The 25709-nt window shown below is 42.2% G+C and overlaps 1 protein-coding gene across 4 annotated transcripts in view; it reads right to left on the reverse strand.

Moving 5' to 3' along the window:
- ARFGEF3 (ARFGEF family member 3) overlaps nt 1-25709 on the reverse strand; it is a 182985-nt gene that overhangs the window by 142205 nt on the left and 15071 nt on the right. Inside the window, exon 1 of one of the 4 annotated variants that reach the window (XM_053222188.1) lies at nt 20101-23031. The exons of the other annotated variants lie outside the window; for them this stretch is intronic. Coding sequence (XP_053078163.1) covers nt 20101-20102 — 2 coding nt within the window. The 5' untranslated portion in view covers nt 20103-23031. Of the gene's footprint in view, nt 1-20100; nt 23032-25709 lie in introns of those variants that run through there. 4 annotated transcript variants of the gene reach the window in all.

Here is a 25709-nt window from a genome sequence, read left to right on the forward strand (position 1 = left end):
GAAACGAAGCTCATGGGGCACAAATGATTTCCTTGTTTGCCCTGTGATACCATCAAGATCCTGATGCCCTGGTTTTGTGTGTGTGTGTGTGCGTGTGTGTGTGTGTGTGTGATTTTAATAAAAGAAAATACAGGCCTGTTAATTAGGTCTCAGGATGAAATTCATAATGGAGATGCGAGGCGGCACACAGTCCCCTTTGCACATACTGTATTGGAATAAATCATCTTTTGATCTTTCTAGATGCTGCCTCATTAGGAAAAGGGCATACCAAAAATCAATATTCAGTTATATTAAGTGATTATTTTTTATGCACAGGCATGTGCAAGGTCCCTCTTGCCTAATTAAATACAGGCAGTGGCTCCAGGTTTCATGTCCTGACATGCGATTATTTCTTAAAGAAAAATTAGTTGTGTTGCATATGCATGAGGAAGACGTCATCCCGGGACACTGCCTGGTATGTCAAGGAGACTAAACCTATTTCCTTTACTGTGTTGTCATGGGTCACAGACCAGCCTCACTGGGTTGGAAGATGACAATGAACAAAGGGAAATTAAAATAGGTGAATAAGGGGAAGTTGAGATTTACCAAAAATCAGCTTTCTATACTAACATCAGTAGGGGCTTCAAGTAAAACCAAATTCCTGAAGGTGGGGCTGGTTTCTTTTTGATGAACCACAGGGGGAAGAGCACAAAGATACTTCGGATTTCTAAAGTCTGCTGACACGCTCCAATTCTAGGATTCTAGGATCTAAGCCATGAATTCAGCAACTGTCTGCATTGCTTCACATAATAACCATGGCTCTGGCTGAGAATCAGAGGCTTGCGTGGGCAAAGTCCCGTGGTCACATATTCACATTTATATTTTCCTTACAACTTTTCAAAGTAGAGATTTCATTGTCAACAAGACGAAGAGACAGATTACCTGCCCAAGCTCACAGGTTGGTAAATGAAACAGTTGTGACTTAAGCTTGTACCACGTGGCTTCAAAACCCATAGCCTAGGTCTCCGCGAGGCTTTTACCAGCAGACAGCTCCCCACTGACGGCGGAATATGACAGACACATCATTTTATAAATAGCATTCAAAGGTCACCCAGGTTAAAAGACTGGGGACAGGCATCAGACAAGTAATATAAATTATCTTATTTTGAGCGATTGTTGATGAAACAACGCGTTGTATTTGACAGCCGGTATGTCGTTATGAGAAGGTATCCGCAGTTTGGATGAAGGGGGAAATGTGGCTTTCAAACCAGTTGCTAAGTTCAGCCTCCAGCCATCCGTTTCTCCTCGTAGCCACAAACTTTCCTAATTTGAGTACCAGTGAGGGAGGTTTCTCACTGCTCCCCCTCCCCACTTGTGTGACACTTGGGGACATGACTGTGTTTATGAATACTGAGGCTTTAAACAGTTTGTGTTGGCACTGATGAATTTGCATGGACTACGTTTTGCCAGAATCAATTCTACTGAATCAACTGGAATTGAATTCATTCCTTAATAAATTTTCTCTGCAGTGCCTTTAAAAGAGTTTACCTTTTTGGGGTGCCTGGATGGCTTAGTCGGTTAAGCATCTGACTCTCGTGTTCAACTCAGGTCATGATCTCAAGGTTCATGAGTTTGAGGTCTGCATCAGGCTCTGCACCCAGCCTGCTTGGGATTCTCTTTCTCTCTCCCTCTGTCCCTCTCTCCCGTGTTCTCTCCTCTCTCTCTCTCTCAAAATAAATAAACTTAAAAAAAAAAGTTTCCATTTTATTTGTTTTCATGTCTAATTTAATAAAATTATTTTTATCAGTATCAATCCTTTTCTATTTCATAACAAAGATTAGATTCACCCTCCAGGAACTTTTTTTAGGTGTTATGAATGCAACTATCAACAACATAAAATTCCTTCTCTCCTATGGGCTTTCAAGACCCTTTAGCAAGCCTACTGCAATTAAGTTGAGCATACGAAATGACCATTTTTGTAGATTGGAAAGGTTTGAATATCAACAATTTTATATGATTCTATCTATTTTTTTAAATCCCAAATAATAGAATATGGTTATGCTCATATTTTCTCTCAAAATATACGCTTTCACTATCTATCATTTTATTGTAAAAGGCTTACATGTACATAAAAACATTCAAGCAGTAGAAAGGGTTATGTATATAGCAGTGAAAATCAACTAGGGCACTCTCAGGAGACCTGGACTAAATGTTGATGATGGGTGTTTTCGGACGTAGCATGGGGGAATCTTCTGTTGTTTTATACTTTCTATTTGTATCAATTGTTCTTATTAAGAGAATTTTTTTTAATGTTTATTTTTTGAAGGAGAGAGAGACAGAGCGTGAGTGGGAGAGGAGCAGAGAGACAGGGAGACACAGAATCCGAAGCAGGTTCCGGGCTCTGAGCTGCCAGCACAGAGCCTGACATGGGGCTTGAACCGATGAACCGTGAGATCATGACCTGAGCCGAAGTCAGATGCTCAACTGACTGAGCCACCCAGGCACCCCTGTATCAATTTTTATATGATAATTTTAGAATATACTTGTATAATCTGAACAGAATAGTTTTTAAAGCCATAAAGCCATTGGCTCCTTACAAAGATAACCATCACTGTGTTTCCTTCTGTTCGGCTCACAAAGTGAGTTACTTTGCTTGTATGGCGGCAAAATATTAAATATAAAACTAATTTTCTTCCATTTCTTACTGGTACTTACATTGACGGGCCATGCATTCTTTATAGCAATTATACCAGCTGTTCTGGTCTATAAACAAAGCCTCCATGTACAAGACAGTCACACTATGCTAATTGACTTCTTTTTGTAATGAAGGACAACTATAGGCAATGAAGTAGGCTGATCAATCATCGGAAAGCTTGTAAATATGATCTATATTCTACCTTTGCTGTCTGATACGTCTAATGGCTCTTATATAGTAGTTGGGTATATGTACGGAAGTAGATTAAATTTGCTCAAACTCTAGAATTTACCTTGAAAATCTTATTTTTCTAACATCTATGAGACAAGCTTGTTTTCCTGACATTTCTTTTTTTTTTTAATAAAAGAAGGCAATTCCAAAGAAAACAAATTGCAAAAGAAGAAGCAACATAAACACAAAAACTATTTTGTTACATTATTGTGATAGGACAACGGTAAACCCACTTACCTTTTCCATTTCAAACTCTTCCACTAACATTCTGACAATATTTTAAAAATACAGAACACTACAGGTCAAGAAAACAATTCATAAAAAAATACAGTTTTATTCATTTTGAAAATATTTGCCCACTTTTACTGAGAACTTATTCAGTTCCAGGTGTGCAACATAATGATATATGCATATACTGCAAAATGATTGTCGCAGTAAGTTTAGTTCACATCCATCACCACACAGTCACAATTTTTTTCTTGTGATGAGAACTTTGACGAGGCCTTTCTTAGCAACATTCAAAATATACAACAGCGTTGCTAAAACTATAGTCACCATGCTGTGCATGACATTCTAGAACTTATTTATCTTTGAAAAAAAATAAAGATGCATTATGGCTTGGTATTTTCACCTACAATCTGCGATTATCAATAAAATACACATTCTATGTAATCAGGTGCAAAAACACTACAGTTTCCTTTTTTTTTTTAATTTCTAGAGGAAAGGAGACATGAAGTTAAATTAATCATAAGGGAGGTTGCTCTGGTTGTTTTTTTTTTTTTTTTACAACTATCGAGCATTTATTATGTTCAGGGCACTGTGCTTGGTACTGAGTACAGAACAGAGGGAGAAGCAGCCATCATTCCTGTCCAAGATACAGGCAACTGTCAATTCACCTCCTGATCATCAAAAGAAGGAAAATGCCTGAGAAGTGTTAGCATCAGGGTTATTAAGGTTAGTTAGCTGAGCCTTTAGTTAACTAAAGGTAAGTCCAGTAAAAAGACCAAAGCAAGTGACCTTCTCCTTCCACCGGACACAACCTGCTGTGTTGGATACAACATATCGGTTTTCTTTGGCTCGAGGGTTCTGTCATTTTCAACCAGAGGATCCTTAATTGATACATGGGAGAGCAGCCATGCAAGTATAGAGACGCCATTTATCGAAGCCTCTAAGGGCTTAGGCACATGATCGACTTTAAGTTTTATGCCAACCCAATGAGGAGGGACAAATAGTATCCGCATTTATCGATGAGGGAGAAGAGGATAAGAGGAAAATTCACTCCTGGAAAAGTGGTGGCGGAGTAACTGGACCCATGAACCCAAGCTCCTCCATAGCATGTGACCTTAATGGTTATCATTTGTCACTCTCAAACCCGGTTCCAAGACTGGGTTAAGCATTTTACACACAATAAGCCTGTGAAGGACCTTTCATGACAAACAAACAAAAAGCCCAACCTCCTTTCTTTCTGTCCATTGTCTATCCAACCTTGCATTTTCTCGTATTACCTCCCATGGCAATCATTTACACACTGACTTTTACATTTTTCCACTGTGAGACACTGTAAAGCACTCCTCACCTCCATTAACACACTTAACAATTCCTCGTATGACCTCTTCTTGTGACACCATGGAAAGGTTTATTCTTTAAGACTTCCATAAACAAAAGTTTGTCAGGAGCTATCAAGAGCTTAAAAACATAACTATGCTTTCATGGAGGATCTTCTATTCCATAAAACTTTTCTAAAGAAATCATTATGCATGTAGCAAAGCTTTGGATGTGAAGATTTTTTTTACTGTCATTTTATTTATAACAGAAATAAGGTTAAATAAATCATGGCACATCTATAGAATGGAGTAAGAGGCAACAATTAAAAGTATTCTGAAAAGTTTCCATTGACACAAGAAAATGCTTTGGAATCTTATGCCAAAAAATTAAAGAATGAGAACGAACAGAGAATATATACCATAGCGTGGACCCCACTCTTAAATAAACAATTACATACAATTGCAGAATGGGTGGAGGAGAACGAGAGGCTGGAAAGAAATTCCTCAAACCATGTTCAGAATGTCTCTCTGCCTTTTGGGAATATGGGTGATCTTGGTGTTAGTATTTATATGTTTGTACATTAAAAAAAATTTCAAGAATATATTACCTTTAGAAATAAAAAGTAGAGATAGCCCTATACTACACTAGCAAAAACACCCTCTGATTTTCCTTCAAAGCTTCTGGTCTGGGCCTCTGAATGGCCTTATTTCTGGTAACAGCTTTCATCTAATACTTCGTGGGCTTCCTCTGTGCCAACTTCCTCTCCTCTGTTAAGTCACCACTCTTCCCTCTTTATCAAAAACTGGGTCATATTCCTGGAATAGTTTCCCTTCTACTTTCCTCCAAGACATTCTCTTATCATTTTTCAAACACATCCTGAATTCTTTCTTCTCCCTAAAGTCTTTTTGACTGAAAATAGGCTTGCTTGGGACCCTAAAATATAGTTACCTTAGTCATATAATCTATAATCAGTATGCTTAATCTCATTTTGCTTCTTCCTATGGCATGTTTTCCTTTTGGGCTTAGAGCATAAATATACCGACAGCATGAAACCTGCCTATGGGAGTTGCTCTGCCCTGCGTTAGAACACAGACCACGTGCATTTTGTTACTTAATGATTTCTTATGATGAAAGTGTTCCAACTGGCAATTAAGAGGTCAGATTCTGCCCAGAATCTCTGCCGTGAAGAGTCAAAAAGTGGTAAGCCACCAAAACAGAAAGGATTTCTAATTCAAATATTCAAATTTTAGGGAAGAAGAAAAAGTAGCTGGACAATACCACCAACATAATCTTTTTTTATGCGCTGATAATTTTACGCAAATAGATAGCTACCTCTTCAAAAATAGCAGTTTTATGGCATAAATATCTTCCAGAAAAGTCTACATAACCAAAGACAGTAACCTAAGAAAGCACAACTAAATTAATCACATTCAGACAAAACTGTGATTTATGCTCTATTCAGAACTCACTGGCCTATTAAAGCTCACAAATTATATATATGTATATGTATATACATTTTTATAAAGATGCTCATCACTTAAATGCCATGACAATGAAATCCTAGGACTAAATGTAAAGTAACATTTTTCTGCGAATTAGAAATTTCCAGTTGTCATGTCAAAATGCCTCCTAAAACCAGTCCGTTAGCAGATCTGCACAACCATCAGAACTAAAATTTGTATTCCTTGATTGTTAATAATTTACTTGTGAAATGTGCATAAGATTTTTTGTAATAAAAAGGTCTTTTAAAAAAAATACTTATCTAGCCTACTATATATGACCAGACTCTGTATGAAAACAGAGGCATATAATGATAAGACACCCAGCTCCTGTCCACATGGAAGCCACGGCCTCAGGGAAGTAACAGACAAGGGATAGCAGAAAACCATAGGTAATAAAGTAATACACACTTGTATTAAGGTATAAACAATCAACTATGAGCATATAACAGGAATAGGAGAGATCCAGTCTAGGAAAATTCAAGTATCTTCATGGGCAAGGTGATGTTCATTTCACTTTGAAATGGAAGGGATAGTGTAGGACTTGGCAAAGCAGAGAAAGAAGCAGGAAAGACATATCCAGCTGAGGCTGTGGGTGTCAAGGCACACAGCGGGTTCGTTATGACCGGGGAAGGCATGGTGGGAATACTGATGAGAAATGAGTTTGGCAAGGTAGATCCAAGACAGTTTTTGAAGGGTCTTTGCATGCTATGCCAGAGAAACTGGCCTGCAGTCAGTTGCAAATGAGGAGCTAATGGAAGATTTTTAATCCAGGGAATAATGTGACCACAGACATTTTCTACAAAACAAATCTCTGGCTACAATGTAGGGAATGGATAAAAAGTAAAGTATCATGGAAAAAAAACTTCTGGAGTCCAACTAATCTGGGTCAAACTCATGCTCTGCCCATTATAATCTATACACTGTTTAACCTCTGCAACTCTCACTTTGCATATGGACCTAATATTGCCTACCTGGAGAAATATTATGAGGATTAGATAAAAAGCTACATTAGAAAAATTACTGATTTCTCATCCTAACATTTACAGCACTCCTGAAGGTCCCTGGCCAAACTGCCTTCTCTTCCCACCCCTGGCTCTATCCTGCCCTCCAATGGGTCTCATGGCACAGATCTCAGACTACAAGTTAGGCAAATAGCTGCCCTTTATCCAGCCCTTGTGCCTAGAGATGCACACATCTGGGGCACCATCTGCTTTCTGAAAGATACAACTGGGAAAGAGGTCTGCATGCAGTTTCTGCAAGGAGGCTCAGCATAGTCCAAGCAGGGAATTCTGAGGTCTCAAGTGTCCAGAACATGAACTGAGGCGCTGGGGTGGGCTCTGGGTGGGAATGTTCCCTCCACTCTGGAGAGGACAAGAATGGAGCCTCTACTACATAAGCCCAGAGAAGGGTCCCACTTCTCCCAGGATGTAGGGTGGTATGACAGTGCTTAGCATGTCGTGTACACTCAACAAATGATTGTTGTCATGGTACCTTTTCTTACTTTCACCACTGTCTTGTTATTATAGTTTTGTTGTTGTCATCATTATTTACTGGAGGTAGCAAAGCCTGGAGGAAGGAACTACACTCTGTTAACAAGGCCCAGCACTGGAAGTACGATACAGTTAAGTTATGTTCAGGAATGCAAAGGAAGAAACAGTGGGGAGCCTGGGCAGCACAGTCAGTTAAGCATCCAACTTCGGCTCTGGTCATGATCTTGCAGTTTGTGAGTTTGAGCCCTGTGTCGGGCTCTGTGCTGACAGCTCAGAGCCTGGAGCCTGCTTCAGATTCTGTGTCTCCCTCTCTCTCTAACTCTCCCCTGCCTGCACTCTGACTCTTCCTCTCTCTCTCTCTCTCAATAAGTAATAAACATTTAAAAATGTTTTTTAAAGGAAGAAACAGAACCTAGAAATAGCACAGAAGAGGAATAGAGAGGACTTCCTGGAAGAACAGTTTTGAGGATAGAAATGGCAAGGATAATAACTATATTTTTCAATATTTTGAGTTTCAGGTTCTTTTGGGCATCCAAGTGTTGATAAGCAGAAAATTGGATGTACTGGTTTGGAGCTCAGCAATTAAAGGATATCCATCCTAACGTGGTGGCTGAAGTCTTAGAAGCGGATGAAACTTCCAAGGCAAAGTATAAGATGCACAGCAGAAAGACTGAGCGCAGAAAAATCCCTCCAGCCAGCGAGCGGAGAGAGGGAAGGATGCTAGCAAAGAAGCCAGAGGAAGTTGTGACTGCATAGAAAGGTGGCGGAAGGGAAGACGGCAGAAGGAAAGATCTCCTTCAAAGATATGCCCATCCAGTACGAGTACTCACCAGTCATTGAGTGCCCACTCTGCACCAGGCACTTTATAATCTCATTTAATTGAGTACTTACTACAAAACTGGGAGAGGTAATTATTTCCACAGGATCAATGAGCTAACAGATTCAGAGATGGTAAGTAATGTGTCTGATGCCACCTAACCAATATACAGTGTTTGGTCCCATTAGAAGCTTAACCCCACTGTTAAAACAGGAAACAAAGGAGCACTTGGGTCATTGCTCTAGAGGAGGAGATGTAACAAGCCGAGAAGTGATAAGCCCATCCATTTAAGCTGGGAACTTTTCCATTAGGTTATAGCTCATTTAATCCTCATGAGGACTGGGACACTGGGCATTATCAAGTTCATTTCATAGTTCAAGACATGAAAGCTCCCCAAATTATGTAAAAGGGCTGGTAAATGGAAGAATCCAGATTCAAAGAGAACGACTATATATATGGCACAAAAACCTTCTCTCTTTCCACAGCAACATGCTACCTCTCTATCATGAGGAAGCAAGAGCTAAAAGGAGAGGATAAAGACATCTACAATATGGAAACAAGCATAGGCATCCTTGAATATTGACCAAAGTAATAAGTTTTTTTTTTATTTTCCAGCTGACCTATGTTCTCCCCCCAAACAATCCAGCACACAAAAGCCAATACGATAATCCCCGCTTTTCTCAGGATGGGTATAACTGAGAACTGTTTCCATCTGAATAGTGCACTCAGATATAAAATGTACAGGCCCACAGGTTGCAGAAAATAGAAGAACCTGTATCTTTTACTCTTTCATTGACTTTTTGTCTACACAATAAACTCTTCAGCCTTAAATTGTCAAATTTAGCCCAACATGTAAAAGCTAAGCATCAGGCTACTTTGAATACAGGGAAAGGCCAAGGACAATACGTTAAAGCTTAGATCTCCCGTGTCAAGATAGACTGTACCATTCAAGGCTAACAATTGTTCATCAAAGGCATGCTCAGGGCTTTTAAACCTCATGTCCTCTCTATTTACACATCCATCCATCTTCACAAATGCTGCCCTTCTTCACGCTTCTGCTTGACCCTAGTAGCATTTCTAGAGCCCCTCTTGGCAGGGTCAGTGCCTTCTTCCCCATGACACAAGACACAGTGGCTGGTTACATGGGTGGTTAGGAAAATTGTTAACTGTCGGGGGGGGGGGGTGGGGAATGTATTCACCTTTCTTGGCTCACAATTAACTGGTAATCAAGGTCTTTGTGAAATCTACTAAGCAAGTAAACTGCCCTACTAATATTACAATGGCATACACTTTTTTTTTTTAACGTTTTATTTATTTTTGAGACAGGGAGAGACAGAGCATGAACAGGGGAGGGTCAGAGAGAGGCAGACACAGAATCCGAAACAGGCTCCAGGCTCTGAGCTGTCAGCACAGAGCCTGATGCGGGGCTCGAACTCATGGACCGTGAGATCATGACCTGAGCCGAAGTCGGCCGTTTAACCGACTGAGCCACCCAGGTGCCCCAACAATGGCATACACTTTAAAATTGAGACCATACCTTCAAAGAGGAGCTCTCCAGAATTTTATGCCAATTTTAAGCAATTTTTAGAATTATAACTACAATGGGGGAAATATTAAAATGACTTTTCCTATGGTACATCAATTTGATGGAATTTTAATAGCCTCAAAATGTTCTTAAAGAACTCCTAATAGCATCTAAAAATTTTTTTCAATATAATACTAAGTAAAAGTAGCAAGCTGCAAAACATTACATACCTTGTGACCTAATTTTCATGATATACATTCAAAAGAAAAAGCAATGTTAAGATCTATTATCCCTAGATGATCTGACTTTTGCGTCCAACTGTCAAGGTTTGGAATTCAGACTTTACCAGTTATTATTGGGTAACCTGGGGCAAGTGCTAGCCTCCCCATGCCTGTCCGCTCATCTATAAAGTACAGATGTAATGAAACTTACTACATAGTTCAAACAACATGGCACTAGATATCAGGAATGACGTTTTCTAGGCTTTTGAATTTTCTGCAGTAACAACATGCTTTGCAACCTAAAAACATTCTTTTTCCCCCACAAGTGTGTTATTTGTGTATTCTTTTACTTTGTAGATAATTTAAAACAAGTATATTTCATATAGTAGGACACAATACTACCTTTTAGACCCCTCTCTTATGCCACTCACAAAAATTAACTCAAAATGGATTGAAGACTTAAATGTAAGACCTGAAACTGCAAAACTCCTAGAATATGGTAAAAAATCTCCTTGACGTTGGCCTTAGCAACAATTTATTGGATAACAACCAAAGGCACAGAAAACAAAAGCAAAAATAAACAAGTGGGATGACATGAAACTAAAAAAGTTCTTCACAGCAAAGGAAACAATCAGCAAAATGAAAATGCAACCTACAGAATGGGAGAAAATATTTGCAAACTGTCGACCTGATAGAGGTTATATCCAAAATATGTACAAAATGCATACAACTCAATAATTATAAATAATCCCGTTAAAATGAGCAAAGAAACAGAATAGACATTTTTCCAAAGAAGACATGAATTTCCAACAGGTGCATTAGAAGGCTGTTCAAAATCATTAATCATCACGGAGACGCAGATCAAAACTACAATGAGACATCACCTCACATCTGTGAGGCTGGCCATTATCAAAAAGATAAGAGATAATAAGTGTTGGCAAGGATGTGCGCTGTTGGTGAGAATGTAAATTAGTACAGCCCTTATGGAAACAGTACAGAGGTTCCTCAAAAAATTAAATAGGGAACTACCATATGATCCAACAATCCCTGGGTACGTGCCCAAAGGAAATGAAACCAGTCTCAAAGAAATATCCGTGTTCCCATGTGCACCACAGCATTATTCACAATAGCCAAGGTATGGACACAACCTAAGTGTCCACCAACAGATGAATAGATACAGCAAATGTGATATCTATCTATCTACCTACCTACCTACCCAGATATAACTAGATATCTATACTTAAATACAGATACCTAGGAGAAATACACAAACACATGATGGATTATTACTCAGCCATAAGAAAGAAGGAAATCCTGCCATTTGTAGCAGCATGGATGCACCTAGAGGACGTTAGGCTAAGTGAAATAAGCCAGAGACAGAAAGACATACAATGCACGATCTACTTATTTGTGGAATCTAAAACAGTTAAGTCAAAGAGAGAGTAGAATGGTGGTTGCCAGGGGCCAAAGGGTGGAAGAATAGGGAGATATTGGTCAAAGGGTACTAACTTTCAGTTATAAAATGAATAAATTCCGGGGATGTAATGCACAGCGTGGTGACTATAGTTAGTAACACTGTATTACATACTTGAAATTTGCTAACACGGTAGATCTCAAGTGTTTTCATCACACACACAAATTGTAACTATGTGAGATGATGGATGTGTTAATTAACTTGATTGTGGTCATCATTTCACAATGTCTACGCATATCAAGTCATCATGTTGTACACCTTAAATATACACAGTTTTATTTGTAAATTAAACAGTTTAATTTGTATATACTGATTTGTAAATTACTTGTCAATAAAGCTGGGAAAAGAAACTGCTGCCTTTTTATATTTTGAAGTTACAGCCTCTGTCCCATTAAACGCTCTACAGTTCTTCCCCCATAGGCATCAAAAATCACATTCAGCCATCCACGTATAGTGATCACTCCCCCTAAGCAATACATTTTGGCAATAAGCATCAGAGAACAATGATGTAAAATTTTATATTCCCATAAATAGCAACTTCTCCCAACAGTAATATGTGTGTGGTGTTTCACCTTCTGAGTATCCCAAGAGATTCTGCTCTGTAAGCACTTTTTAAAAATAGGCTGTGGGCGAAAGCCAAAAACATTGGTTTGGTTCCTTATTAGCTGTCTGCTTTAAACACATTATAGATTCTATACTTCCCTCTCCCAGCCTGTAGACTCGGCTGAGTAAGATCCACATTAATCTGCCACTCAATAGCCTCATGTCTGGCACTCTCTGAAACGAAGAAAAGACTGCTTCTCAGGATAAATATAGTTTTAAAGGGTGGGGTCGTGTCTGGGTGCTAGTTACCCTTCAACCCTGTAAACTGCCTTAGAACCCAGTCACCCTGAAAGCAGCTGTATTTGTAACAATACATCAGCACAGAGCTGCTTTATTCCACTGGAGGAAGTATCCAATCTATTATACAACTGCATGGCCTTCCTAAATGAAACATGTACTGGGAGAAAAACAAATACGTGCAGTGTTTTGTTTTGTTTTTTTAATGCACCCAAGAGAAAAAAACCAGTAGCGGACTGCTTTCCTAGGGAAATGATTAAAGATCACAAGACAGTAAAAGCTGCCCGACAACAATCCCAGCCCAGGGTATGAAAACGGGACAGCGAGGGACTGAAAGCTTGACTCAACCAGGAGGGCTGTGGTGGAGCTCCTCCCCCTTATGGGTGTTAACAGAAGTTGGCCTGGCATTACGGTTCTCGCCACTCACAGCCGTCACAGATCACACAGAGCAAATGCAACACAGCCAAACTGCTACAGGTTTGGCCCTAAATGGCCTAAATCCAAATAGGGACTTGGTGAGTTTGCACAAGCACCTATATGGGTACCCGCAAAGCCAGGGAATCCTGCAGGCTGATAAAGATGTTCTCACGGAAGAAAGGGAAAATCGAGAATAAATTTATCAAGTATTCTGGGAATGCAAGCTGGTGCAGCCACTCTGGAAAATAGGATGGAGGTTCCTCAAAAAACTAAAAACAGAACTACCCTACGACTCAGCAATTGCACTACTAGGCATTTATCCAAGGAATACAGGTGTGCTGTTTTGAAGGGACACATGCACCCCCATGTTTATAGCAGCACTATCCACAATAGCCAAAGTATGGAAAGAGCCCAAATGTCCATCGGTGGATGAATGGATAAAGAAGATGTGCTATATATGTATACACACACACACACGCACACGCGCGCGCGCACACACACACACACGATGGAGTATTACTTGGCAATCAAAAAGAATGAAATCTTGCCATTTGCAACTACGTGAATAGAACTGGAGGGTATTATGCTGAGTGAAATTAGTCACAGAAAGACAAAAATCATATGACTTCACTCATAAGAGGACTTTAAGAGACAAAACAGATGAACAGAAGGGAAGGGAAACAAAAATAATATAAAAACAGGGAGGGGGACAAAACAGAAGAGACTCATAAATATGGAGAACAAACTGAGGGTTACTGGAGGGGGCGGGGATGGGCTAAACGGGTAAGGGGCACTATGGAATCTACTCCTGAAATCATTGCTGCACTATATGCTAACTAATTTAGGTGTAAATTTTCAAAAATAAAAAATAAAACAAGTTAAAGAATCTTATCAAGTATTCAAGTATTTTAAATACTATAATTCTGTTATAATTATTATTTATATTGGCAAAATCTCACTATGTAAAGATCTCTAGCTAAGGGTTTCTCCTTCTACAAGATAAAAAAAAAGAACCCCCACTCATTTTCTATCCTAATATTGACGGGACAGGTCCCCAAACTATGGAAAACCGAGAGTAACTCCACCACCGAAACTCTCTTCCGGCTGCACAGATACCTTGTCTAGTCACCCAACACACTATTCACATCACGGTGTTCTTCCCTGTGTGTCAGAGGCACCAAGGCACTCTTAGTTCCAGCCTGGGAAGGCAGGAACATGAAGACCAGGACCAAAATGATGAGGAACGCTGCTGCTCAAAGACACAGTCAGATCAACCTGGGGAAACCTTCATACTCAAGTTTATGAGCACTTCCCTACTGCTACTTTTCACAGCCCCACTGACTGACTGTCCTTTCTCCCTGGGGACTCGGAGGGACCCGATAGCTTTATGCCGGCTGGGAAGCTTTTTGTCCCCGAAAGGCCAGAGACATCTGTGCTAGGAAGCCGAGTCGCTGGGGCCTGCCTGACTGAAAGCCCGGAGGGTCCGGGCAGGAAGTCCCCCTGCTCTGGTTTAAGTGTGAAGCTATAAGGAAAGATCTCTGTATCAGGGAAGGCAATGGAGTCTGGTAGAAGAACTCTGGGCTGATCTGGCAATCTGTGGGTTCATTTTGGCCAACAAGTGTTGGGTATAGTCCTCAGCGTGTTACTTAGGTCTCTCTGGCGTGCAGTTTCTATTCACAAGATAGAGGCAGAAGCTTTCTGAGCTCCTTCAAAGGGACGGGAAGAATCAACCAAGTAGGGATATGAGAGAGCTCTGAAAGCCAACACTTGATGGAAATCTGAGGGAAGCAGAGGGAGAAGAGCAGCAGAGTCTAAGGAAACCAGCTCTCTGTCTCCGTATGGCTCAGCCATCTTATCAGCAAGATGGGGTATCTCCATCGCCTTCTCAAATGCGAACGGCCTCTGCTTCTTCGAGGCACGTGGCTCGCAGTTTTCGCAGGCTTCTTAGCAACTCGATTCCAACTGTGTTTTTGGCTGACAGCATGGTCAGCCCCAAGTGGTAGATCAAGAATGGTCTAAGTCATTGCCGACAATCCTGTTTTCCCTACTTTTTCAGCCTTCCTTGTGGCTCCCTGGAGTACTTTTGCTTTCCTGAGAAAAAGGACAAGACCTGTTTAGTTTGCACTGCCCTTCGGCCTTTCGTCTTGCTGCCTTCCGTCTTGGATGGGGGGTGTGATGACTGCAGCTGCAAGAGCCATTGGTGGTACAAAAAGCCACATATAATGAGGGCCAGTAGGTTTCCAGACGTGAGGAACCTAGGCCCCATCTTGTTTAAGCCACAGTTAGGCTTTCTATTCCTTACAGCCGAAGGCATTCATAACTCATATACTACCAACGGCTATTTCTAGAGAAAAGCCAATATTCAGGTAATATTTCCTTCTGTCCCAATACATTTCCCGAAGGTGAAAGGGGAAATGAAGGAATAGACAGGGACAACAATAATTCCAATTTTAACATATCTAAGTGACGGGTATTTGGCAAATATCCGTTGAAGACATAGATTATATTAGTTAAAAGAACAACTTTCAAGTCAGACCCATACTTATTTTTTGTCTATTTTATTTTATTATTTTACTTTATTTTACTTTGATGGCAGGGGGGCACAAGGGAGCGAGGGGCAGAGAGAGAGAATCCCACGAGGGGGAAAGGGAGAGAGAAGCAGGGCTCGGGTTTTTACCTGACGCGGGGCACAAGCTCACAAACCGTGCACTCATGACCTGAGCCGAAGCCAGATGCTTAACGCCTGAGCCACCCAGGCACCCTCAAACCTGTATTTGAACCTCTGTCTGTCCTGTATTAGCCGTGTGACTTTAGGCAAATGATCTTATCACTCCAGCCTCAGTTTTCTCATTAAAATTTAGGTCGTATGAGTACCAATTGTACTTACTATACAATTAAATAAGATAACGTATAACGTCATTAGCACAATTCCTGGCAAAGATCGATGTTTCATAATTGGTTACCTTCAATATTGTGGGGAGGCACATTACACCACGTGCCTGGGTATAAGGGTGACAGAGTTTAGAATCTAGCTACCGGCAAGCACATAAGGAAATCAGTTATCTGGGGCAGAAGAAGGCTATAATATGCACCAGTGTGCATACTGTGTGGGAGAGGGTGACAAAGCCCCACGTCTAGGCCCTCACACCTTGTAAATGCCACAGACATCTCAGCGGTCTTCCCTGACTATTTCACGGGAGTTACCAAATACTTAATGTAGAATTTCCTTACCCTTCTCCTGCAGAAGAAATAAACAGGTCAACAGAATGGTCAAAATGCGGCCAGACAATAGGAAAAGGATTCCAGCGAGAGAACTTCTAGGCTGCCAAATTCACCTAGCCCCCCTCCCCTCTCGGTCCCTGAGGGTCACGTGGTTTCTTTTAACGTGGGTATATCAGGGAGAATGCTTTCAGCTGCCAAGTGACAGGAAATCAACTCCCTAAGTAGCTTACACATGGAGACAGGACAGTCAGAGGTTCAAATACAGGTTTGAGGGTGCCTAAGTGGCTTGTACATGGAGGCGGGTTGGCCCCAATTTTAGGTGATTCGGTGCTCTGATGACACAGCCAAGAACCCAGGTTCTTTCCATCTTCCTCCTGGCCCACCCTCTTAAGTGTCTGCTTTACCACAGCTATGGCCACTCCAAGCATCATTTAAATGTGGTAAGTTTCAGGGAAGAAAGAACTTCACTCTCACAAGTCTGAGAGAGCATCCCTCTCCCATTCCATGTGGATCCATCTGACGCAGGGCACACCCGTTGGCCAAATGGGAACGTTGCACCTGTGATAGGGCAGCCTCCTCCGAGGCAGACAATAAAAGCAGATCCTGTTACCCACTCAGGTCCTGTTGGTGGTCGGAGGTGGTGGGATGTTGGGAAAGCAACCAAAGGTCTCTGTTCCAGGGGAAAAGGACGGAAGGCCCAGAGACTCTACAAATGCTGCCAATTATCTCCTAAACTAGGAAACCCCCTGCACGTCTTCTGGTTCAAAACCAAACTATTACCTTTAGGCAGGTATGTGGTGTGGTACTACTGGGGTTTGCTTCCCCTGCCCCCATCAACAGCCACCCTCATCCTGGACTGGCCCAAGAGAAGCCAGCTCAAAGAACCTTCTTGAGTCTATAAGCAAAAATGGAAGAGGAAGACAGAGTGGCATTAGATTCCAGTTTCCTTATTTCAGATGCTGGAATTTATTTTAACCAACACTTTAAACTGCCACAGGGAAGTTGTGCAGATCGAGCCTGCTCGGGCTGATTTGCTTCTAGTTCCCAAGGACCAATCAGTCCTCCCTGTATTCTTAGGAATCAGAAATAGCACTACTTAAATGCAGATTCTTATCGGCTCCTTTGTTCCTGGAACCTGTTCTGCTATCTAAAAATCACACTTTGAAACTCAGCACTAACTGGGGGGTGGGGGAAACAAAAATAAACCAAAAAAACTTGAATCATGCTGCAAACTGCCAAAACACCATACGCCTATTTTCTATTTTATCAGAGTGATATTACACTCATGATTTGATGTACATTCTGCAAAGGACCATCTTATTTAAAATCTTATGTAATCTTCCTAAGACCCCGGTAAGGAGTATTATTTGCAGGGCTATGACAGGGCAATTTCATAGCTCTGCGGGATGACAGGTGACCCAGGTGACAGTTCTACAGGTGCATGAGACACAACAGAGGGCCATCTATCTCTCTACAAAGCCTAATAACAGGATTGCTGCGCAGGCCTAAAGCTTGGAGCCCAAGGACAAGCCTGGCAAAGGCAGGGCTAGGAGGAGCTCCCGTCCTCAGGTAAGAGGAAGAGCTGGAGACTCTTATGAATGAAGGATTCAGGATGCTGACATCTAAAATGGGGAAGACGTGGTTCTCAAAGGGTAACCTAGATGCCTGAGACCCTTTCAGAGGGTCCACGAGGTCAAAAGTTTTTCCATTCTCAATCTCTCAGGAGTATAGGGGGGACTTTATCAAAAAAGAATACCCACAATTATCTGAAAAGGCAATTCAGATTCCTCTCCCACTTTAAACTGCTTATCTGTATGAGGCAGGATTTTCTTTATCGCCTTCAACCAAAGCTACGTATTGGAGCAGATGGAATGCAGAAGCAGAGCCAAGATTCCAGCTGTTTTCCTTTTATGAAGCCAGATACGAAAGATTTGCAAAAAAAATGTAAAAGTCATCTCACTAAATTTTTCTTACTTTTCATAAAAATGTCATTCATATTAACATACAATAGGCTTGTTACTTTTAATGAATATTTAAAAAAAATTTTTTTAATGTTTATTTTTTGAGACAGAGATGGTGTGCAAGTGGGGGAGGGGCAGAGAGAGAGGAGGACACAGAATCCGGAGCAGGCTCCAGGCTCCAAGCTTCCAGCACCGAGCCGGATGTGGGGTTCGAACTCACGAACCGTGAGATCATGACCCCAGCTGAAGTTGGACGCTTAACCAGCTGAGCCCCCCAGGTGCCCATGAATTAATATTTTTTAAGTTTCTGTTTTAACTTATAATGTGGTAAATATTGATAGATATAATACAAAGATTTCCCTACAAAGCGCCTTGGGATCCTCAATAACTTTTAGAAGTGTAAAGGGCTTTAAGACCGAACAGTCTGAGTACTGCTCCATTAACGTGAAAAGTGTGGAAAGTGTGGCGTGAGTGCACACACACGATGGGGGACATTACTCAGCCATAAAAAAGAAAGAAGGAAATCGTGCCCTTTACAGCAACATGGAGGACCTTGAGGACATTATGCTAAGTGAAATAAGTCAGAGAAAGACAAACACCGTGGGATCTTACTTTAAAGTTCTCCTCCCACACCCACGCAAAATGGTAGCTATGGGAGGTGACGGACGTTCACTGACCTTACTTGTGGAAATACTTTACAAGGGAAACATATATCAAATCATCATGCTGTCTGCCTTAAACTTACACAGGGTTATGTCGCTTATATATCTCAATAAAGCTGAAAAAAATATATATATACCTGTCACACGGGGGGACCTGAGCCAAAGCCCTGTGGGCTAGCGGCTCCTCTCCTGCTCAAATGCTCAGCAGATGAAAGGAAGGAGGAGGTAAATCAGAGGCTCTGCTCCTGGACGGGAGGCGGCCAGCAAGCATGCTGAGCCCTTCTTTGGGGAGACAGAGTCATTCTCTGTGGTCCCACTAGGGTCTCTCTAGATCGGTTTTTCTCTGCGTCTACTGGTCAGTCAATAATCACACTGGGGAAACAGAGGCACCCGGACGCCTTGCAGTGTCTATCTTCGTTTGTGGAAGCTGACAGGCAAAATGACTAGTTCAGGGTCCCGACAGTCATACGTGGGAGAACTGGGACTTGGAGCCAGGACCTAGTGTATCACGATTACCGTTTCCGTTTCCTTTCTCCTCAAATGGTGCGCTCTTAGAGGGGAGACAGTCAGTGTCCTATTCCCAGTACACAGGATGTGGCCCAGGGATGCCTGTCCCTGCCTGCCACTGCCTCTTCCACCACAGCCGAGACCCCCTCACACTGTCCTCCTACTGTTGATCACAGCTCCAGACGCCTCGACTAGAGATGCTGGCATGCAAGACCGAACGCTGCAAGTGATCTCACGAGCAAATATTTATAAAGGCGTCCCCTGTACTGGGTGCTTGGGTACACACACCTTAAACCAACAACGGTTCTCTTTCTTAATCAAATATCCTCTTGACTTTAAAATTACAACTATACGTTTTGCGACGTCTGAAACACACGAGTGCTCTCCTCCCCACTTGCAGCAAATGTCAGGTTCCTGGCCTTGTCTTCCACAGCCAGCTTTATTTCAGAAGTGGAGTTAAGATCCCAGAGGGCCGACACAGCAGCCCTCCCCAGGTCAACCCAGGTGGCCTCTGTGTCCAGGCCCCTCCCCACCAACCACAGCTGGACAGTTTCCTGGCTTTTTTTCTGCCAACACTCTGAAATAAACATACAAAAGCCCTTTTGTCTTTGAAAGATTTTTCTCCCAGCTGGCAAATACAGAAAAACAAAATGGGGCTTACAAAAGAAAGCAAGCAACGGGGAAGTTACAGGTTCAGAGGCCAAAACACCCCCAACTTTAAAATACAATAATTCTCTCTGGACTTCATTAAATGAAAAGTTAGTCCAGGTCTGCTCCCACCTGAATGTGATCTATGCTGGATGCGTCTCTTCAGTTTAGGCCTAACTTGGTAAAAATCAGTCCTGCACTGAATCTCCTCTCAGTAATTCTGCAGGCTCGCGCAGCATAACCCTCCCTAAAGAGACCACCTTAGCTGCTGCTTAGCAGTTTCCTCAGTCAAGTGAGCAGAAGCTCCGAGAGGTAAGGGTTAGCTAATTACGTAATGACTCAGGCTTCCCCGGTGGGTACTCACATCAATTCCAGACCAGAGTCTTTGATCTTAAGGTCTCCTTCTGCCTCACAAGGAAGAAAAGTCAATTTAGGTCATTTCCTGGCAAAGTCCTGTCCACACACTAATCTCAATGGCTCTAATAATTCCTGGTTCTTCCCTCAGCCTGAATGTATGACACGCCCTCTTTTAAAAGCCCTGACTCCTTGTAGATTGCATTTAAAGTTGTTTCAGCGCAAGGCGATCTTATCCGTATTCCTACATTAGTACCTTGCTCTCGTGAGTGAGCAGCGGCTAAATACAGATTTCCCAAGAGCTCTTTCCAACGATGGTGCTTCATCAAGTCATTTACTGCATGAAATTTAATATTCTATATCTCAGCTTTTCATGTAAGTTACAAATAAGAAAAAATAAACCTCTGTGATAAGTCAGTAATGGTAGAGGGAATACCCCGCCAGAGTTTAAGACAGTAAACTCTGGAGTCCAGCACAGTCCCGATTCTGCCCCAGGCCAGCTTGAGGAGTTTGGCCGGTCTCTCCAAAACCTCAGCATCTCCCTTGCCTCCCTCACAAAAGCGCCGTCAGGATAGAGATCAGGATGCATAGCACCGAGGAGAGGCCCTGTCACACAGTGAAGGTTTTCAAAATGTTAACCTGTGTTCTCAAGTGTCCTGAAATTAGTTGAGAAAATACAAAGCCTGGTAAGCATGCCAAGAGGCATCGCATTGACAGAGTCCTGGCCTATCAAACAGGTAAAGGGAGAGCTAGCTCCAGGGTCAAATTTATTGGACTTAACTTGAAAAAGATACACCTGGGTATTGTGTCCTTACATAGTCGTACAGATTTATCAACAGTTCAGCTGCACACCTAAATGTGCAGTAAAACAAAAAGAGAAAAAATATAAAATATTCAACAAAGGAAGGTGTCCCAAGAAACTAAATACGATTTTAGTTTTTACGCCGTGCTTTCCCCAGTAGAAAAAAAGTCCTGCGGGGTGAAAAGGAGAGATACAAACAACTCACTGAACCATTTCCACCACCGAATCAATAACCTCCAGTCCCTGCCCATCTCTTGGAATCCACTGTTATAACCCATCAATAGAAACAATTTCTCAGAGGCATACTTTGAAACAAAGCAGGAAATTTGGACCTAAATCACCTATAAGGCACAGTTTAATTATAAAAACCAAACAGAATAAAAAGCCTACCTTCACACCATTCAAAAAAAAAAAAAAAAAAGAGAGAGAGAGAGAGAGAGGCTTAAGAAAGAAAATTTGTGATTAGATGGTTATATTTTTCTCAAAATGGAGTTTTATGTTTCCTTGCAACACTTCCCTTTAGAACCAAGGGCTATAAAATAAAAACATCAATTGGCATAAAGGAGTGATGAGTGGCCATGGCTATTTTCAAGCATTAATAGTATCTGGTTCACATTCCAAAATATCAGCCAAGCCCAAGATCCCCTACATCCTACTTTGGGTGGGTTATCCACTTCTTTAATTGACTGCATCATTTACAGGGGCTTTTAGGGCAGGGGCTATTAACAAGGAGAAGCTTTATAATGGAGAGCTAATTGTAGGTCCTCCTTATCAAAGGGAATAGAACACAAAACCATTAGGACTGGCCTACGGGCTGGCAGATAACACACAGAAGAAGGTTTTTGTAAGTGAGGAAATAGTATAGTATTGTTACTTATGCTAGTTGTTGTTAAAGGTGACAGGAATACTCTTTGACTCCCATAGCAGCAGGGGAAGGAAAGAGAGAAATCAGATCTTTGGGGCACCTTGATTTCTAACAAGGATTTCAGCATCCCCGCTGCTAAAGGCTTCTCCACATGCCCCATTCCTTTTGCCAATATTTGTGGCCGACAGGGAAATGTCATTCTGCTCACCTGTTTCGGGCAAGCCTGCTCTCAGGAAGCTGGAACACCAGGTCAGCTCCAGGGCAAGTCCTCATTCCCTTAAATGGTCCCTATCCACCTCCAGCAAGGTTGACAGAGTCTCCTTCCTTTCATGACTTGCTGACATAAAGAATTCTCTACAACTTGAAAATGAGCCAGGCTTAGATTAACCAAACTGTCTTAAACCTCTTCTTTTTTAAAAAATTGTTTTCCTATTGCACAACCAGCAAAATATCAACAGAGCCAAAATTTACTTGCATTTGCATGCCTTTGCCAAGGGAAGTCAGCTGTACTGGGGAAGAAAGGCAGAAGCCAGAAAAGAGAGGGGCCCTCAAGATGAGCTTAAACCTGTGAGAAGCACAAATGTTTGCAATTCACCTGGAATAGCCTGGAAGCCTGATAAGCAGCACCTGTCCTGCACTTAGGCCACAGCCTCCATTCAGTTAGCACAAGCTGAACACAGGACCTGAGAATTCTACAAGAACATCCTTTGCTTCCTTCTCTTGACCATAGGATAGCAAGGGGAGCCCAACACTTCTCCCAGGTACAAGAAAGGCAGAAACAACGGTGAGATTGAAACTGCCTGCCAAAAACCACTATTGAGGTATTTGCGGTCCTCATCCATTTTAAATCAGTCTTTCCCAGTTGATGTGGATACGGTGACTTCTCCAATTAAAAAACAAACATAAATTTTGCACATCCTGTAGAAGTGGCTCCAGGGTTCAAAACAGAACTAAAACACTAAAATAGATCAAAGCAGCAGAAAGGCAATTAAAATGAAACCATACAAGGCATGGAAAGCTATTATGGATGGTTCTCTCAAAGCATAAATGCTGATGAATGTGCTCCCATCCTGCAGGAAAGATCAGTAGGGCCCCCCATCAAGATAGGGAGGAACGTGCCAACATCTGAGTTGAGAAAAGGATGTGGACCAGGCAGGCAAAATGAAGCAGAAGGCTGGGCAGAGGCTCAGCCAGGGTGGGGACAGGAGAGGTGTGGGGGACACAGACAAGGGCAAATGGGAAGAAGGGCTGTTAGAGTCTTTCTGGGAACAACAACTGGCAGGAGAAAAGTAATTAGGCTGAGATTGGACGTGAAAAATCACAGAGAAGGTAAGCAAAAGGCAGCTGGGCCATGGCCGGGGTAATGTCTGGGATTGCAGTCAAAGGGGCACTAAGAAATGCCAACAAGAGGTTCATTGCCATTGGCTGCCTTTTAACAAGACAGGCTGAGGGTTCCCTGGACCGTTTTATCTCATCGGTACCAGTCCTGTTGTAAATAACCTGGGCTAAGAGAAGGGGCAAATCCTGGATTAGAACAGGATGGGGGTGAAGGTTCTTTCTTTAGTTCTTTACAACAGGAATACTCCACAGATAAATTCATGTTGGGAGTGTGGCAGGGCAGGCAGCTTCCCTCTTCCACATGGGCCAATGAGAGCTGAAACCCTTGGAGGGTCAATGTCCTTTGGCCCAGCACATTAACCAACTCCCAACCCCTGATCTAATACACGTCAGGCTAGTTGGGGCTTTGGTTGACGAGAGAGGGAGGAATTTAAGACTCTACTAGCTGAGGTCAATGGATTGGGTGCTAGGCTTCTGGTTCTACTCTCTGGGACCAACCCCGTCCCCCCGTCAGCCAATGAGATCTGAGAAGTTCTATTGCCAAAGTTGAGATTCCATTCTGGTATGGATTCTTTCAAATACTATGTTTCCTCAGACTCTGGAGAGGAGGGTACAGGTCCCCTGGGATATGTACGGCAGTGTGGAGAAGCAGTTTCACCCCACAAGCATTTACAGGGCACCGAACTAGAGGATGAAAAGATGAATAATTTACATATATGAACTCCTTGAGGATAGGGTCTCAGAACAGAAGCCCTAGACAACTGCCGATACAACAGGTAAGCGCCATGAGAGATTTATGTATAGCGAGGGCACAGAGAAAGATCACTTCTAGCAAACACAGCTCAGCCTTCAAGGAGAAGTAGGAGGACGAAGTGGGAAAGGCTGTGTGTTATGAGACACTCAGTGGACAATCATGATGAAAAGGGCAGGTCAGAAAATGCCCCCCTCATGTTTTAGTGCCCCATATAAAGGGAGTTTAGGGTCGCTAATGAAACACCTCAGACCTACTGCTTTAGTCTAAGCTTTGGCATGCAGAAGAAAGAGGATTTGTAACAAGCAAGCTTTATTTCAGCTTCTGAGATGGGCCCAGGAAGGAGGAGGAACAGGTGCTGGGAAATGCCTTCAGTAAAACATTAGTACACGTGGGAGAGGGTATCCTGGAAGTGGGGTCTTACTAAGCACAGCCCTCATCCTAGGAAAGAGCGGGTTTTCCTGATAGTACATGTTGCCAAGGCTCCGCCCAAAGCAGGACAGAAGAAACAGTCTGTGGAATCTAGACGAGACAGAATAAAGCTTGATTTGAATGTGGATGGCCCCAGCAGCCATGAGAACTTTCTAAGAGTGCAGGGCTGGAACTTGGGTGAGGTGGGTGAGGCACCGGCCTCGGGCACAAAATTTTAGGGAGCACTAAAAAACTCAATCAGCAAGATCAATAATATTTTAATGCCACATTTTTTCCTTTTTAAAATTCCAGTATAACAAGCACACAGTGTTATATTAGTTTCAGAAGTACAATATAGTGATTCAACAATTCTCTAAATTACTTAGTGCTCATCATAAGTGTACTCTTTCACCCCTCCCCCCCACTCACCTCCCCTCTTAGAGCTATCAGTTTGTCCTCTATAGTTATGAGTCTGGTTTTTTGTTGGTCTCTTCCCAACTTGTTTTAGTTCTTAAATTCCACATATGAATGAAAGCCTTTTTGACTTTCTCTTATTTTGCTTATCATTATACTTTCTAGATCCATCCACGTTGTAGCAAATGGCAAGATTTCATTCTTTTTTATGGCTGAGTAACATTCCATTGTGTGTGTGTGTGTGTGTGTGTGTGTGTGTGTGTGTGTGTGGGTATGAATATATATGCATTCTTTTTTTCTTTTTCTCCATATCCTCACCAACACTTGTTGTTTCTTGTGTTGTTTTCTTTTTTTTTAACCATTCTGACTGGTGTGAGGTGCTTTAAAGCCACATTTTAAAAACTCGAAATGAATGCCAAAATTCCATGGCAAACAAAATGCCAAATTTTAAATAAAGACAGGATCTGGCCCTGTACTTGCATGACTTAGCCTCACTCACCTCACCTGCTCCTGGTCATGGGGGAGTGAACCTCTTGGAAATCTGACAGGGGAGGCAGAGTAGTTTGTCAGAGACCCAGGCAGCTCAACTAAGACATCAAACTTGTAGTGGCCTAACGTGTCTGGGCCTCGGCATGGAGTGAAAAGCATCCTCCTTACAGATTTATGTAGAGTTATATGAAGATGTCCAGATCCACGGCCACCAGAATTTGGAGTTCCAAATCCACTAGAAAAGACACCAGGCAAGCCATTCTGGCCCAGTCTCTGGGTGAGACTGACCACACCCAACCAAAACTCAGAAGCAGAAGAACACTGCAAAACTCCATGAGACAGGGAAGAACATTTTTTAGGAATGTGCCAGCAGGTCAAGAATGATCTGGTGGGCGCCTGGGTGGCTCAGTCAGCTAAGCGTCCGACTACGGATTTTGGCTCAGGTCACGATCTCATGGTTTGTGAGATTGAGCCCTGGGTCAGGCTCCACACTGTGTGTGGGGCCTGCTTGGGATTCTCTCTCCCCCTGCCTCTCTCTGCCCCTCCCCC

The sequence above is a fragment of the Acinonyx jubatus genome, chromosome B2, assembly GCF_027475565.1.
Source record: "Acinonyx jubatus isolate Ajub_Pintada_27869175 chromosome B2, VMU_Ajub_asm_v1.0, whole genome shotgun sequence".
Lineage (NCBI taxonomy): Eukaryota > Metazoa > Chordata > Mammalia > Carnivora > Felidae > Acinonyx > Acinonyx jubatus.